This window comes from Neofelis nebulosa, chromosome 1 (assembly GCF_028018385.1).
Source record: "Neofelis nebulosa isolate mNeoNeb1 chromosome 1, mNeoNeb1.pri, whole genome shotgun sequence".
Classification (NCBI taxonomy): Eukaryota; Metazoa; Chordata; class Mammalia; order Carnivora; family Felidae; genus Neofelis; species Neofelis nebulosa.
In genome coordinates this window covers 220,765,238-220,783,558 of record NC_080782.1, presented here as the reverse complement: position 1 = coordinate 220,783,558, position 18,321 = coordinate 220,765,238, and the positions used below count along the sequence as shown (strand labels likewise).

Below are 18,321 nucleotides of genomic sequence, written 5' to 3'. Positions count from 1 at the left end.
AGTGATTTAATATTTTTGCCGTCATTTGGACCATTGGGATTGTCAGTCCACCTTTTATATGTCTTTTAATAAAATATAAGCCTCTTTCAGTTTAGGTTTGCCATAAGGCTTAGAGGCAATATGAAGGCAATGGAATAAACACTGGAACTGGAATCTAGTCAGGACTTCATTTCTCTGAATCTCTTTCTCATTTGTAAAATGGCCATACTACTTGTCTTGTGGGAATTTTGAATACAAAGTTTTATTGAACCATTTAGTAGTAGTGGCTGCTATTTCAGTCATTCATGTTTGACTACAAACAATTCATACTTATTATTTAAGTGATAAGCTAGAAGGTTTTTATTTATGTAATTTAATGTTGATTGGACATATGCAGCATACATATAATAAAGAGACAAATTGATTTCAGCTTGCACAGAAGATGGGATTTCCACCTAATATTGTGGACTCTGCAGCAGAAAATATGATCAAGCTTTACAACCTTTTCCTGAAATATGATGCAACTATGGTAGAAATAAATCCAATGGTAGAGGATTCGGATGGAGCCGGTAAGGGATCTTTCTTTTTTATCAAACACTGATTCTGTATTTATCCACCAATTGTATGCTTCAGTAAGGAAGTTGAATTCATAAGGAAGTGAACTCTTTCCTATGTAGAAACTTATTTTATAATAAATTGAATGTGAACAAATATGAAGGATAAATACCTATTAAAACAAACACTTAAAATGTATATTTATGTACACACAGGGAGGTTAAAGCTGCACTGTCCAGTATGGGGGCTTCCAGCCACACGTGGCGATTAAAATTAATTAAAATATTCCTCAGTCGAACTAGTCACATTGCAACTGCTCGGTAGCCACATGTGGTTACCTTATCAGATAGCACACATACAGAATATTGCCATCATTGCAGAAAGTTCTTTTGGGCAGTGCTGATGAGAGTAATTAGTGTCGTAGTGAGTAAATGGCAGTAGTTTTGAGGAACTAGCCATCTTAGTCTCCCACAAGTTTCAGACTTTAGAGTTGTCATGGGTCTTTATTATACAAAGGGTAGAGTCTGGTGCTTGCTTCCTTTTAATATTTCTATCCAACAGAGAAGTAAGATTAGCTTGTCACTTTACACCTTTTCTTTTGCATGTATTTAAAGGAAAATCAGATTCTGAATGATCATACCTTCCATGTATAGCCATTTAAAAAATATAAGTTGCATTATTGTAGCCTAAATTTTTCTTGATACTTTATATTAACTGCATTACTTGATTTTGTTTCAAGTCACTTTGGATATTTTAATCTCTTAAGCATTTGTAGATCATCTTTCACTTGTATACTTTTAATTAGGTACATTCTTTATTATAGAAATGGATTTTTAGTTGGTCATTTATATGATTGTATAAAGAAGAATGAGTAAATTCTCTTGTGATCATAGAGGTCATTTATAAAACTAAAAAATTTTTTTATAAAGAGTAAAGGCTGATGCACATTTTCAAAATGAAATGTTCAGTGAAGGAGAATTATTTGTATAAAAGTTTTTTTGTTTTGTTTTGCTTCTGTAATAATAACATTGAAAGCAAGACTCCTGAATTACTTTCAGCTGTGAAATTCTACAGCCATATTCTGTTGGTGAGGGAATGTCTTTGTTCTCTTAAAAACTAATTTTTTTCCCTTTGTATTTTAGTTTATCTTTTCTTTGTATGCATTTCTATATATTTTGAAGGAGTTTTTTGTTTTTTTTTTTCCTTTTCTGATTAAGGGCATCGTATTTACAGAAAATTTGCAAAGTACCAAGAAACATAGGTAGGTTGGAAAAACTTCCTATAACCTCATTACCTACCATCGTTTTTTTTTTTTTTTTCCTTAAAGTTTATTTATTATTTATTTTGGGAGCGAGAGGTAGAGAAAGCAGGGAGGGACAGAGAGAGAGGGAGAGAAAATCCCAAGTAGGCTCCACACTGTCAGCACAGAGCCTGACATAGGGCTTGATCTCACGAACCGTGAAATTTATGGCCTGAGCCGGGATCAAGACTTGGATGCTTAGCTGACTGAGCCACCCAGATCCCCCCCCACCCCGCCACAAACATCCTTTTTAATATTTTAGTTCATTTCAGCCTGTTCTGTAATTGGGATCATATTATCTATTCAGTTTATATCTTTCCCTTTTTAAACTTAAGACTACATGATAAAATTTTTGATGTTAAATATTTTTCAGTTTTTAAAGGCTTGTATATTATTTGTATATAAGTCTTTGCAGCCTTGATTAGCTTTCACATAGATTCTTAGAAGTAGAATTTTGGAATTGAAGAGTAATGATATTTTAACATGTTTGATTATTGGGCCAGGATAATAACATTTTGAGATGTATTTTGCCAGATTGTTGTCTGGAAAAGTTGTTCTAACTTACAGAGTGTCCATTTCAATGCCTACTTGTGCCAGAAGTGACTGTTATCTTGGTTTTAAACTCTGTCAAACTGCTAATCAGGACATGGTATCTTATTTTTCAATTCTTTGATTATTTGTGATGTTGAGAATTTTTCATGTTTATCGGACATACATTTTCCTCAGTAGACTGCAAAGTTTCTGTTGATGTCCTTTGGCAGCTGTGTTAGTTCCCAGTGGTTGCTGTAACAAATTACTATAAACTGGACATAGAAATCTAGGTTGATATGTCTTTTTTTGTCCTTTCAAATACTTTCTCCTGCCCCATTCTTCTTTCTACTTCCAATATTACATGTTAGATAACATGATACTGTTTAACAGGTCACTTCCCCCCCACCCCCCCGCCCCCTCCAGATTGGATAACTTCTGTTTATCTATCTTAAAGTCCATTGACCCATCTCTAATAAATATGTTGTTAAGCCCACCCAGTGAATTTATCATTTTAGGTGTTGTGCTTTCTAGTTCTGGATTTTTTTTTTTATAGTTTTATTTGCTACTGAGGTACCTATCTAGTCCTTTATTATGGCCATGTTTTTCTTTAAATCCTTAAGCATATTTAAAATAACTTCCACAGTCCCCTGATTTTAAATCTGGATCGTGTTGGGTTTGGTTTTTCTTGTCTCCTTTTTCTCTTTACCATTGGTCACATTTTCCTATTTTTCTTTCATGGATATAGTAATTTTTAGTTGCATACTGGACATTTTGTAAAATATGGTGTAGAGACGAAATTCTTTTATTTTCCTCTGGAAGAATGTTGATTTTTATTGTTATTTGCAGTTAACTTAGCAGGACTTGAAACTTTGTCTCATGTTGGGCAGGCTTCTGGGCTGAAACCGATCACTTCTTTCAGCCTTTTATCAAGTACAGCAAGGAGAATGTTGCAGTTATATTGGGGTGAGGAAGGGATAAAGCACTGAAAGGTGAAGTTGGGAGAATTGACCTTCATATGAGTCATTTTGGTAGAGTGCTGGAAGTAAAACCTGATTAGAATGGGTTTAAGGGAGGATTGCAGGAGAAAAATTTGTACCATGAGTTTAGGCAAAGGGGCTGGCAGATGTAAATATTTTAGGTTTTGTAGGCCACGAATGATGCTTTTCTTCATATTTTTGTTCTCCTTCTTTCTTTTCCCTTCTTTGTTCTTCACAACCCATTAAAAATATGTAAAAATGTGAAACCCATTCTTTGCTTACAGGCAATACCAAATAGGCATAGGCCATATCTGGGCCATGGGCCATATTGTTTTTTTGCTGACCCTTGGTTTAAACAGACAATTTGTTCAAGGACTTTTGCTGTACATGAAGTGAAGGGTAAGGGGGAAGAGGTTGCAAAATATATTTTTCTTTCTTTTTTAAGGTGGGAAAAATAACAGCATTTTTGCAAGTTGTTGGGATTTAGCCAGTAGGTAAAGGGGGGCACTTTATAATGCAGGAAAGGTAGAATTGCCAGAACAATGTCTCTGAGTAAGTGAGAGGGAGTGGGGTCCAGGGTGCAAGTGACGGGGTTAGCCTGGTGCATGGATGGTTAATTTTTGGCAATTTTAAAACAAATTTTAAGTGTTTTTGAAGTGGACTTTTTTTTCTCTTTTATCTGTTATCATCTGCCTAGGGTGGGTGTGGAACTACTAACTTTGATGGAGCAGTTTTAATTCCCAAATATTCTTTTTTAATAAACAGTTTGAATACATTGTGAACATAAATTGAAATACTTTCAATAAATAACAAAACCTAATTTTCCCCTAAACTAAGAACTATTATTGGTTAGTTTATTGTGTCTGTCTTGAAATTAAGATCACTTTCTTTTTCTTCCTTTCACAGTGCTGTGCATGGATGCAAAGATTAATTTTGATTCTAATTCAGCTTATCGTCAGAAGAAAATCTTTGACTTACAGGACTGGACCCAGGAAGACGAAAGGGACAAAGATGCAGCTAAGGCAGATCTGAACTACATTGGCCTTGACGGAAATATAGGCTGTCTAGGTACTGTGTGTTTTTATGTTAAAGTTGGATTGGCTGAGCTTAGTTTGTTTTCTCTGGGTCTGTTGCTTATACAAATCATTTTCCCCTCTTGATAGTAAATGGTGCTGGTTTGGCTATGGCCACAATGGATATAATAAAACTTCATGGAGGGACTCCAGCGAACTTTCTTGATGTTGGTGGTGGTGCTACAGTCCAACAAGTAACAGAAGCATTTAAACTCATCACTTCAGATAAAAAGGTAAAATTTGAATGACGAGAAGTAACTTGATTAATTAGTAGATGTGGTCATTACAAGAGTAGACTGTTATAATTCAAAAAGACATCACTAGTTTGGAAAAAGCTCCTGAAATAATGCAATAAAAGTTAACTAGAAAAAAAAAGATAAAGATTCCCACTCTAATTTAGAAAACAAGATGAAGATATATTAGATGGTATTAGGTAATACTATAAATGGTAGTGATCTGGTGTAGAAGCCATTCCTGTGGAAAAATTCTGGAGATGCTAGTTGACCATAAAAGCCCAGAAATCTCAAAAATCTACAAAGCTACAAACAAGAAAATTAAAATTATTTTAAATTCTATTCACAGGTAATTTTTGTTACTATTGACTTGATCATTTTTTCTTGACTTGTTAGTTCTTGTATATTTCACACACATGCGCATGCACACACACACACACACACACAAAATTTCTCATACACACACTTCCTATTTTCCTTTCTCTCTCTTCCTGTTTGCATATATATTTTTATAGAAACAACTTTATTTGCATATGTATTTTTTATAGAAACAACTTTATTAAGATATAATTCACATGCCATCAAGTTCACTCATTCATATATATCTTTCAAAATGTATATTTTGAATTTTTTGGCTAACATATTTTGAGCCACTTTTTCCACTTACTATGGTGTGCTTGTAAAACACTCATTTTAATGTTTGCATAAATCTGTCATATGCAGATATGCCATAAGTTAGAACTCTGACTTTATAAATGATTATCAGAACACAAGAGATGTGAAACATGATCCAAAAGATAGACATATTATCGGTCATTTTTTAAAGAAGTATATCTACTATGTGACCAATGTGGGTTTTGTAAGACTTAATAGAAAAATAAGATAGTGGCTACCTTAGAACTAGTTTTACTGAATTTAGAACTGAGAATTCCTCATTGGTAAAGATAATTTCTTACTCTTTCCTTTTCCTGTGGCTGGAATAATGCTTAGTACACAGAGGTCATTGATAAATATTTATTATTGATGATGCCAACAATGTACATTTTACTTGTGATGTTAGACTCTAGAATTGTTTTTAAAAATTTAATTTACCATTCTTTGAGCCTATAGAATTATTTGCCATATTTAGTTTTACAAAAAGCATTGAACTAAAATGAGAAATAAAAGTGCTTTATTTCCCTTGTTTAATAACTATTCAAAAAAGTAAACAAATCTTATTAGAACTATATTTCTGTAGCTTCTTTTGGCATAAACTCTAAAAAGCAGAGTATTATATAATTATTTAACTGTTGAATACTTACTAACGTGAACTAAAATTCTAATTACTTTTCTAGGTATGGCTTTTAGGGCCTAGGGACAAGAATAGAGAAAAGCATATGAAGACTTCCAGTGTTGTGGGCTGACAGGAAGGGCATTGAAGTTGGAAACAGGCCAGGAACCTAGGGAGACAATGTAGATAGCATTGAAGTAGCTGTATACTTACCATGTCTCTTTGTGTTGGACACTGTACTTGGCATTTGGGAATACATGGTTACTTTGCTCAAGGCATTTATAGTCTGACTGGGGTGATAAAGTGAGTGTAGTGCTGTGGAAGAACAGAAGACTGAGCTGGTAACTGGGAGAATCAGGGTGGCCTTCACTGAATGAATGATTCCTTGAGCTGTCTTGAGAAATTGAATGAGTTAGGCAAGAGGAAGAATATACAAAGGCATGTAGAGTCCAAAGAAGACCACTGTGTTTATGGAATGGGAAGATGCTTATGCATAAGAATATAGCATTATTGGAATGAATGATTAATGTTGGCAATTGAGACCACACTGTAAAGATCTCTGTTATCTGTAGTTAGGGAATTTGGATTTTAACCCCCTTATCCTAGTCCATATATATCATATATATATCATATATATATGTGTGTGTGTGCGTGTATGTATATATCTCCATCCCCTTTCTCTTTATTTATTAATTGTATATATGACTTAATATATATTTAATTATATATTATATCCTTATTATATATTATATGTTATAGTTATATAATATATAATAATTATATTAAACATGTAATATTAATATATGTTTAAAAGAAAGTAACTCTGCTACTATAGGGTGAAATGGAGAGAAGAGAGGCACTGTCAGGAGAGATCAATTTGGTTGTTATACCTACTTGTTCAAAAATATTGAGAAGTCCTGGACAAAGGCAGTGTCAGTAAGAATAAAACAAAGAAACCTGATTTAGAGGCATTTCTGAAATAGAATCATTAAATTCATTTTTGCCCCTTTTTGTGTTGGGAGGCCATGGAGAAGGGTTGGTTAGGTTAACTTTAGGACTCTTGGTTGGAGGGAATCATTGGGTGGTGATACCTTTTGTGCTGTCAGAGGCAAAGTAGAGAAATAGGTATTTCTGAATGAATGTGTTAAGTTTGGATTGTGGTGACTGTATCTAGCAGGCAGTGGTAAGGATACTATACTTCCTATAATGGTTGGATGTATATTTGACAGTCCTCAGCACTGTGAGAAAAGTTGAAGTGTTAGGATTTGGTAACATGACCCATGTGAGTGAGATGAGGAAACCAAGAGTGGAACCTTCTCCCCTTCTCCTCCCCTCCCCGCCCTCCCGGATGAAGGATTGAATAGAAAAGGAAGACCCAATAAAAGAGAAAAAAGAAACCGACAGATAGTTGCTGATGAGGAGAAAGCGGTGACATCCAAGGGCAAGGTGGAGGGTTTTGAGAAGTAAGGGATGGGCAGTAGTGTCCATCTGTAGGAGTGATCAGGCAGAGTAAGGATTGAACTGATGATTGGGAACCCTAGCAAGAACAGTAGGGGAGAACGGGGCAGAGACCAGGTTGTAATGGGTTGAACTGTGATCAGGAATTGAGGGAATGGAGACATCCAGGCGAGATTATGTTTTCAGGGTACTTTTTCTGAAGGCACAGAAGAACATAGTGTTAGCAGTTGAATGGAGGTGGGGTCGAGGAGAGCTATTTAGTGTGTGTTTGTTTGCTTGTTTGTTTAGAAGACCAGGAAGATGAGCTGTTTCTAGCTGGAGAGAGAAGAGATTTGAGGATGAAGAAGAGAGTGAGTATAGTCAACAGAGTGAAGGCCTGGGGGAGATACAACACAGTAATTAGGGGATGAGATTAGTTTTCGACTCTCTCCTTGAGGTGTCATTGGAGAAAGGAAGATCACATGTTAAAAATTAGAGTCCTTGAAGTGGGATAGGAGACTTATGAGGGAAGTGAGATGTATGAGACAGACCACTAGAGAAAGGGTTGCTGATGAAGAGTCATTATTGTGCCGCCCTTCAGGTTACGCTAGTGTATCAGGGTTGTTGTTGTTCTCATTTTTTTGCTTTTCCTTGAAGTTGGGATGAGTAAACTGATTGGTTGAAATCATCCAGTGGTGCACTCTTTGAAGGGATGGCAGAGGCATACTGGTCTTGACAGAGGTAGGGTATGGAGGAAGTAAGCATGCAGCTGACAGTATCATTGGATTGCTCAGCCACAGGTTCTGGGCTCGGTAGTGAAGAAAGTCAGATCTGCTGAGAGTCTGGGAAATTAGAACAAGGTTCAGGGAATAGAGGCTTTTAAGAGGAAAAGACTGGGTTTTGATGGAGTTAGAGATAATAGGCACAAGGAGAGGAGGTTAAGCAGAGTGTGATTTACGTAGCTGATATTCTAGAAACATTCATTCTGGTCAAGTCAAGGATTTGGCTTTGGTGGTAATTAGTTGAAATGGACTGGAGGTAAAAGTGACACGGTAGAGATCTAGTAACTTTAAGTCCAGAGTGTTAGATGATGCTTGTGGTATGCATTGAAGCTATGCAGGATGAGGTGGGAGGGAGGGAGATAAGAGGGTGCCAAGGTCATTATGAATTCTAGTCTATTTCTTCATTTCTTAAAGGTCTAGAAATAAGAGTGGTAAAGATAAGGAATGGATAGCATTGTTCAGTGTTTTTCAACCTTTTTAATGTCCTGTCATTCACAGAAGATGATATTTCAAAGGGGTATAGGCGATAAATAGAGAAGGTTGCTTATAGTCAGAGGCCACTGTCCCAGAGGCCCTAGCTGTCCCAGAACCTTCCTAGCTGCCCAAAGGGTAGAGGGGAACAATATCTTGGTATGTCTGTAACCCATTTGTATCATTTGTAGCTCACTAGTTGGAAGCTCTGGTATAGGTGAATGAAGACTTTTTTTTTTTTTTTTTCTAATGTTTTATTTTTGAGAGAGAGAGAGAGAGAGAGCATGGGTGGGAGAGGGGTAGAGAGAGAGGGGACACGGGATCTGACGCAGGCTCCATGCTGACAGCAGCGAGCCCGATGTGGGGCTTGAACTCATGAACTGTGAGATCATGACCTCAGCTGAAACCAAGAGTCTGGCACTCAATCAACTGAGCCACCCAGGTATTCCTGAACTAAGACTCTTTAAGAAATAAAAAAGATTTGGGGGAGGAAATGATCAAAGAACAGTGATTCAGACTTATCAGTGATGATGAAAGAATGCTGATCCAAACGGGCCTTGGGGTTTGGATGTGAAGTGTAGCCAGGAGTGGGTATTCAGGAGAAGTTGAGTGATTTTGAGGTTCTGCTTTGTGTGAGAAGTTGGTTGAGTTGATGGGGATAAATGAAGAACGAATGATAGTCAGGTAGTGAACACTAAATTGGAGATCTTGCATGTGACATTATCTTAAATCATGATCTGGGGCAGTCTTGTTGGTGTGGTGTATGGCTATGCTTAATAGAAAACGAGTAAATGCAGTCCGGAAGTCTTTGTCATATGGGAGGAGACTAGAGAATATGAGCCAGGCATTGAAATTACCCAGATTGGGGAGAATAAATTCTGGTGGGTGGTGGGCTGCATAAATTTTAGTGATGAGAGTACAGAGAGTATGATGGTTTGATCTGAAAATGTTACCATGGAATTAATTTGTATCCTAAGGCAGACACTAGTATTTTCTTGGGAAGGAAGGATACCTACTCCTTGGTTTTTAAGTTTTAATCTACAAAAAGCATTTTATTCACAGGTACTGGCTATTCTGGTTAACATTTTTGGAGGAATCATGCGGTGTGATGTTATTGCACAGGGTATCGTTATGGCAGTAAAGGATTTGGAAATTAAAATACCAATTGTGGTACGGTTACAAGGTGAGTGTAAAAGATATCTTGCAGTTGTTCCTTGAACTCGAATTGTTTAAAAGTTCCTAATTCCAAGGAGTTCAGTTCATTTAAAATACAGTTTTCAAATAGCTATGTCTTTCAAATAAAAATGTTATGTAATAGGAATTTTTTTAAATGTGGGTTTAAAAAAAATTCTGACATTGGGCAAAAATATTTATAATTTTGCTTGGTATAATTTGGCACATGATTTATTTGTTGTGCTTTGTTTTGAATTCTGACTTTCCTGAGTTACCATTGACATGGTAAACCAAGATATTTCATGAGGTAACTCTGGACTTTTACAGTATTTTCTTTGGTTTTAGAAGCATTTATATTAAATAATGGAAGTACTCCTATGTTGAAATTTCATATTGTGGCAGACATTTTAAATGATTTTGTGTGAATATTTAAAACATCTTTATATTTGCATAAATCATTTCCAGGTACAAGAGTTGATGATGCTAAGGCCCTGATAACAGACAGTGGACTTAAAATTCTTGCTTGTGATGACTTGGATGAAGCTGCTAAAATGGTAAGCAGGCTGTGCTAATCTAGGGACAGATTTGCGAAGTGTGTAAGATGGATGATAGGTGTAAGGGGTCCAGTGCTCCGGATATGCAGCTAAAACACTCATTATTAGCAATATTAGCCTGTTCATTTTAGAATCTAAGTTTTATTTATTTATTTATTTATTTATTTGACAGAGAGTGCACACGTATATGCACGTGGAAGGTGGGGGTGGGGAGGGGTAGAGGGAGCAGGAGAGAGAGAGTCTTAAACAGGCACCACGCTCAGCACTGAGCCTCAGCCAGCCCAGGGCTCAATCCCACAGCGCTGGTTCATGACCTGAGCTGAAGTCGAGTTGGATGCTTAACTGACTGAACCACCCAGGCACCCATAATTTATTTATTTTTAAAGGAATTTTTGTTTTATATTATATAGATATGGCGTGGTTCCAAAGTCAAAACTATAAAACAAGGTATATTCAGAGAATCTAGCTTTTATACTCATTCCCTGTTTCTTCTTTCCCCACACATAACCAGTTTTTAAAAGAGGTCTTTAGTTCATCCTTCCAATTTTTAAAATGATAAGCAAATAATGTGTGTGTATATGTATCTGTGTGTGTTTGTCTGTCTACATTTCTCACATTATTTGATGGTAATATGTATTTTACCTCACTTCTTTTACTTAATAACCTATCTTGAAGCACACCCCATAGTAGACATAAAGGTGTTTTGAAAATGAGAACTTTTGATTCTTTCCTACCTTTGTTTATAGACATTTTACGGAATACTCTGGGGCTATATGGTTTAATCAGCAATAGGCTTTTGAGATTTGCTAAGTTAGTATGTTATCATTTTATAAAAATAATAAAGGTCTTTTGTCCTTCTTTGGGACATACTTTGGGAAAGTACTCACTGGTAAATAAAAATCAGTTGCACTTTAGTGACACAGGGACTTACACTTAATCTTGAGTTTAAGATTTTGAGCAAAGGAATGGTAGACAGAGGTGTTCCAGAAAGCTTTGTGGACATGGAAAGAAAGTAGAAGAATCCGTAGAATCTTGATTAAATGGACCCCTGACAGATAAAAGTGAGCAGGTGGTTTAATTTGTGACTAGTGTTTTTCTTCTGACTATGAGATTATGGAGGTTATAATAGTATAGATGATAATATGGTGATGATGATGATCATAGCAACTGCTGCCATTTATTGCTTTTTGTGCATGCAATGCTAAGCTTTCTCTACAGGTATTGTCTCATTACAAATGTGGTTATATAATTTCTGGCTTTATAGATGTGGAAACAGAGGCTAAATAAATTATTCATCAAGATCACATCATACGTATCAGAATGGGATCTGAACCCAAGGGGCCTAACTTCAAAACCTTCTCTTTACTACTCTATTGGGCAGGAGAGAAGCTGAATTTGTTGTTTTTTGACATGTTTATTTTGTGTAATGCTTTGTATGGTACCAGCTGGTTAGTCTTAGATTATAGAGACAACATTGCAATTCAGCTTGATGAAAAGTAAAATACTAACTAACTCCCTAAACCCAAGCTCCTATCCCAATATTGCAAGTTAAGGTGTGTACATATTATTTAAACAGATTTTTATTGAGATGTGCTTTGCACTGTGTGGCATCCAGCTAAGACAATTACAGTTTCTATCTTTAAAAGAGAAAAAAATTTAAGCAATAAGGAAGATTTATATACATATATCACACATATATATTCAATTGGAATATGTATAAAATATATATACATCTTCAGTCGGAATATATATAAAATCAGTAAGTATTGAACTGAGGCATGAGTTGTGAATCGTGTCAGATTTGACTATCCTTCAAGAGTGGCAAATGCTTGTAAGAGTGTGAAGTGATTTATAACAATGTCAGAATAGCCCAGATGTTTTAAATGAAAAAGACTTACTGTGCATTAATTTCACATTCATCAGTAGTTCTCATTTTATGGTTTCGTGAAAAGAAGAGATAAAAGATGCTTTGTATTTTCCTTTCAGGTTGTAAAGCTCTCTGAAATAGTGACCTTAGCCAAGCAAGCCCAAGTGGACGTGAAATTTCAGTTGCCGATCTGATCCGAGAACCCAGAGGATGGCTGAAGGTTTTAAATGTGATATAATCGTTAAAAATACTGTGTTCTGTATTATTATTGTTCCTTTTCTCTTGATTGTGTGGAGATTGTAATTGCCAGCTCGGCACAAAAACTTTTAAAAGCATTTGCTCTGCATTTAATTCTCTGTTCAGAGTGGGCTCTTTGTATAAAGAATGTGTAACGCAGTGATCTCTTTTTTTTGTTGCAACCTTCTTTTTTACTTCTATGGAATGTCACTCGCAGTATGCCAGTTTATTGTTAGATACAACATTCTTCATTGATAAGAGTCCTATGAATAAAATAAATATGAAGATAAAGCTTTATTCTTTAGCTCTAGAAATATATGTAATTTAGCCTCATTAGTAGAGCAATGTATTAAAACAATGTTTTATATAAGAAGTGTTTATCTTCAGAACCAAATACCTATCTAAATATATCAATTACTATTTATAAACAGAGCCTTCAAACACTCCCCAAAATATTCTTTTTAAGTATTTCAGTGAAGTAACTTGTTATTTGAACATTGTTTTAACCATTACAAAACACTGATTACTGTATGTTTTCATGATCCTGTGGTATTGATAAGAACCTGTAGGTTTATATCAAATAAAAGGTATATTCACTAAGGACTTGGCAGACAAAATTAATAATGGCAGTTTAAGTTAATAAAAATCTCTCAGTGTAACTCGGATTAATGTTTTTTTTTTCTTTTCTTTTTCCTTTTCTAAGTAAACACAGTAGACGGTGATGTGTTCATCATTGCACTAAACATCTCCAAGGAACTGATTTGTAGATCACGTACTGGGGCATGACATTACATATTATGGAGCTACCTACAAATATTTCCCTTGAATTCTGATATTTACGTGTGAATCATCTGTACTTTCTTTAAAAAAAAACACAAACATGTTTTCCTTTGTGTCCTTGTGTGTGTATGTATCAGTCTTTTGTTCATTGCTTAGAACAGTTGATATTTAACTGTTAACAGTGTTAATAGAATGTGATTAACTGTGTAGATACCATGGAAGGAAAAATCAGTCAGCAGTGACTATGTAACCGTACTGGTGAACATAAGGACTTCTACCTATTTTGATGTTCTTAATATGTGATCATTATACACACACACTATGAGAGACTGCATAGCATAGTGATTATGAGCACAGAATTTGAAAGCAGTCGGTCTGGTTTGAATCTTGGCTCCCTTACTTACTACCTATAAGACTTTGGACAAGTTTTTAAATTTCAGTGTATCTCAGTTTCCTTAGCTCCTTTCTCATCCTGACTAGAATTATTTAGTGGGGAAAGGGAGACAGAGAAGGACAATGGGTGGTGGAGGGGGAAGGAGAAAGGAGAGAGATTATATAAAGAGAATAGGTAATATATTCAAGTCAACTATACATATATCATTATCTATTAGTCTTTCTTGCTCATATATAAAGAGACTAAATTAGAGCCATAAAACTATTGAAAGTTGTGATAAAGTTATAATTAAAAGTCCAAAACTTTGGCTTTTAATTAAAAAAAAAAAAAAATTATTCCGAAGAATGCTAGCCAATGATGAGAAGAGATTGGCATTTTGTACTAGTTGGGGTCTAGTCAGGAATTTAAAACAATGCTTGGTATTTTGGAGAGGATATAACATAGGTTGTTGGTAATACTAGTGTTTCAGTTATCTAGACTTGCATGATAGATGGCCCTAAAATGTAGTGATTTTCAGACAACACTTACCTCATAGTTTCAGTGGGTCCGTGATTTGGAAGCAGTTTAGGTGGTTTTGCTGCCATAGTCATTTGAAGGCTTTACTAGGGTTAGAGGACCTACTTACAAGATGGCTCACTCACATGGCTGTTGGCCAAAGGCCTCAGTTTCTCCCCATGTGGGCCTGTTGACAAGGCTGCTTTAACATCATTGTGACATGGCAGCTGGCTTCACCCAGAGCAAGTGATCCAAGTGAACAAGGGTAGGAAGCCACAATGCCTTTTGTGTTCTTTTTAAAAATTTTTTTATGTTTGTTTATTTTTGAGAGCGAGAGAGAGCATGAGTAGGAGAAGATAGAGAGAGAGGGAGACGCAGATTCCGAAGCAGGCTCCAGGCTCTGAGCTGTCAGCACAGAGCCTGATGCGGGGCTCCAGCCCACAGACCGGGAGATCATGACCTGAGCCAAAGTTGGCTGCTTAACCAACTGAGCCACCAAGGTGTCCCCCTTTTGTGTTCTCATTTCATTGTCACTTCTGCCACCCTCTTTGTTAGAAATGAGTCACTGAGTCCAGTCCACAAGAGGAGGGGAATTCAGCTCCATTCTTGAAGGGAGAAGTATCAAAGAGTTTATCAACATATTTTAAAACCATCACCACTTAACGCTGGGAACCTGAAAGAGCAGGTTGGTTGCTGAGTTAACCTGGAGCTAAGACTGAGGTAGTGAGGAGAATCTGGGAGCTGGGAAGGCTTCTGGCGCTTGCGGCCCTGATAAGGAGAGTGCCTTGGCTGGCATGGGGAAACCCTGCCTCAGTGGTGGTCCCAGGAGAACCACAGGAAGGTTTATCAGGGAAGGCAAGGAATGAACTGTTTCTAGGATAGAGTGATCAACGGTGGCAAATACAGCCAAGAAGTCTGTGGAATTGCAACAGTATCTAGTGGAACTGAAACAGGATGTGACAACTTGGTAAGAATGACTGCAGTGTAAGGGTGTGGAGGATGTGGGAGTTGAAACAACTGCCTGGTATCTACTTGGACACCCTCCCACTGCTTCCCCGAAGCGTCACTTCACCCTTGAATATTCTTTTTACAGGCTTGATACTTCCGTCCCTACAGCCCTACCTGCTTCGCGTAAAAAAAAGCCTACTTTAACATGTGAATTCTTTCTGTTACAGTTGAGTAAATCCATATAAATGACTACTTTCTACAAAGAATATAACCAATTTTGACTATGATATCAGCCTTACAGCAGAACCTAGGATACCAAGCCTGATAGATATTCATACTTTGTAGCAGATGGGATTTTAGAAATCCACACATTAAGGGGTGGGGGGAGGAGACATGTTACAATAAAAACAAAGGGAAGGAGGGAAGAAAGAAAAAGAAAAAGGAAGGCAGGCAAACAGGCAGTACCCCAACAACCTTAGCAGGACATTGAAGGTTTTAAGTTTTAACAAATATTTTGGTGAGTTGTTTCTGCCTGGCTAAGAATTTTATGTAAAAAATTTTTTAAATGTTTATTTATTTTTGAGAGAGAGAGATACAGAACGTGAGCAGGGGAGGGGCAGAGAGAGAGGGAGACACAGGCTCTGAGCTGTCAGCACAGAGCCCGATGTGGGGCTCAAACTCCTAAGCCTTCGAGCTGTAAGATCATGACCGGAGCCGAAGTTGGCCGCTTAACCGACAACCACCCAGGCACTCAGAATTCTGTTTAAACAAATGTTAAGAGCATGGGCATAAATGTTAGCAGGCTAGGGGGCAGGTGTACTGTAATTACTATGATGCTCTTTGTCCTGTTGAAACACAAGGAAGCAGGTGAGATAAGGCCTGTGGAAAAATCAGTTATCAGATTTGTGTGATTTATTGGGTGGTGGGTGGTGGTAGAAAATCTAAAGATTTAGAGGTCTGCACTGTAAAATGAGGAAAGAACAAAAGGTTGGTAATTCAGTTGTCTAAAGTTTGATTTAAAACAAAGAGGTGAAGGTGAAGGGATAGAATAATAATTATTTAAAAGTTGGTGTCCCAAGTGACAGCCCGAGGAGAGGACTGGGCAAGGGAGGGACTTGAGGTCATAAAGCCAGGCATCCCGGGGCACCAGCATTTTCTGCCCTCCTCCTCCCCCTCCACCCACCGCCCCTACCCACCTGAGTGTTCTCAGGATGGACTCTAGGGCAGTCTCTGTTCTCCTTTAAAAAAAAATCTAGCTCTGTCAGCTTCTTTTTCCACTTTGAGGAAATTTGAGGGTCTTTGTTATTCATGACCTGGCCTCAGAAGGAGATGACTATGAACAACTTCTGTTTCTTCCCCACTAGTAACCAACCGTTTCTCTTTTTCATGTCTTTCAATCTTGTGTGTACGTGGTGGCTTTCCTGTGTATGGCCTCCCCTACATGTTTAGTGGGGAGGGGGAACTGCCATGCAAGCCACCCCCACTTCCCTTCCTTCGCTTGACCTTCTCACTGATGGTGCAGTCAGCGGCAGACTTCCACATCACCTCCTGTGTCATCCATTGTTACTGCTTTCATTCCTCTGGCTTTAGGCTTTACCTACATGAACAAGCAAATATGTGAGGACTCCTGGACTTCACCTGACCCTGTCCATTAGACAGAATAACAGTCCCTTCACAGTTATCCACACCCTAACCCCCGGAAACAATGTGTACGTTACATTGTATGGCAAAGGGATTTTGCAGCGGTGATTAAGGCTGTGGACCTTAAAATAGGGAGATTATCCTGGATTATCCCTGTAGGCTTGTTTTAGTCTGTTTGGGCTTCTACAACAAAATACCAGAGACTGGGTGGCTTATAAGCAACAGAAACTTATTTCTCACACTTCTGGAGACTGGGAAGTCTAAGATCTCCAGGCACTGGCAGATTTGGTGATTGGTGAGAGTGTGCTTCCTAGTTGATAGGCAATGCCTTCTCACTATATCCTCACATGGTAGAAGGAAAGGGCTAGGGAACTCCATGGGGTCTCTTAAAAGAGCACTAATACCATTCAGGGCTCCACCCTCATGATCTGAGCGTCTCCCAAAAGTCCCACATCCCCATAATATCCACATTGGGTATCAAGTTTCAACGTAGGAATTTTGGAGGGACAAATATTCAGTCTATAGCAAGGCCCAATCTTATCGCTAGTCCTTAAAAGCAGAGAACATTCTCCAGCTGGAGGCAAGACAGGTGTGGCCAAAGGGGACGTTGAGAGATTCCAACATGAGGAGAATTCAGTATACTATTGCTGCTTCTGAGATGTGGGAATCCATGTGCAAGGACCACAGAGAGGCCTGCAGCTGAGGGCAGCCCTCAGCCGACAGCCAGCAAGGAAATGAGGATCTCAGTCCTACAGCTAAAAGGAACTTGATTTTGCTAACAATTGGAATGCATTTGGATGTGGCTTCTTTCCAGAGCCTCCTTATGACAGCAGAGCTGGCTGACATTTTGATTTTGATTTTGTGAGACTCTGAACAGAGAAACCAGGCAAAGCCTATCTGGACTTCTGAGCTACAGAACTATGAGACAATAAATATGTGTTGTTTTAGGCTGCTAAATTGGTGGTAATTTGTTATAGCAGCAGTAGGAAACTTAATATGCTAACCTATTCATACTAGTACATATTAGTTATAAAATAGAACTCTCAAACTGAGGTGAAGGGCCATTTTGTAAAAATTAGAAATTTAAATTTTTCTAATCTGTCATGTACTGATCCTTTTATAAAATAAAATCAATTAGTAGAAGAAATGAATTTTTTATATACAAAACATGAGCCCCAATTCTTTATTTTTTTTTTTTTTATTTTTATTTTTTTTTATTTTTTTATTTATTTATTTATTTATTTTTTTTTATTTATTTATTTTTTTTAATATATGAAATTTACTGTCAAATTGGTTTCCATACAACACCCAGTGCTCATCCCAAAAGGTGCCCTCCTCAATACCCATCACCCACCCTGCCCTCCCTCCCACCCCCCATCAACCCTCAGTTTGTTCTCAGTTTTTAACAGTCTCTTATGCTTTGGCTCTCTCCCACTCTACCCAATTCTTTATTTTTATTCGATAGCATAAAACTTCAAATTGCTAAAAAGTGTCCAAGTGTTTAGTCTTAACCACTTTTCTCTTGCAGATTTGTGAATTGTTTGTGGATCAGATCAGCATCAGTCCACAGATTACTTTTTGAGTAGGACTGAGAAAAGCTCCCTCACATCCAGTTGTGAGGATG

At 37.3% G+C, this 18,321-nt stretch overlaps 1 protein-coding gene across 2 annotated transcripts in view; it reads left to right on the top strand.

Moving 5' to 3' along the window:
• Positions 1-13,104, top strand: part of SUCLA2 (succinate-CoA ligase ADP-forming subunit beta) — a 43,124-nt gene extending 30,020 nt beyond the window's left edge. For both annotated transcript variants that reach the window (XM_058685385.1, XM_058685376.1), the window contains exons 6-11: positions 410-548; positions 4,249-4,410; positions 4,506-4,648; positions 9,671-9,791; positions 10,247-10,335; positions 12,322-13,104. In XM_058685385.1, the coding sequence (XP_058541368.1) occupies positions 410-548; positions 4,249-4,410; positions 4,506-4,648; positions 9,671-9,791; positions 10,247-10,335; positions 12,322-12,396 (729 nt within the window). In that variant the 3' untranslated portion in view covers positions 12,397-13,104. The remainder of the gene's footprint in view (positions 1-409; positions 549-4,248; positions 4,411-4,505; positions 4,649-9,670; positions 9,792-10,246; positions 10,336-12,321) is intronic.
• Positions 13,105-18,321: the final 5,217 nt, after the last annotated feature.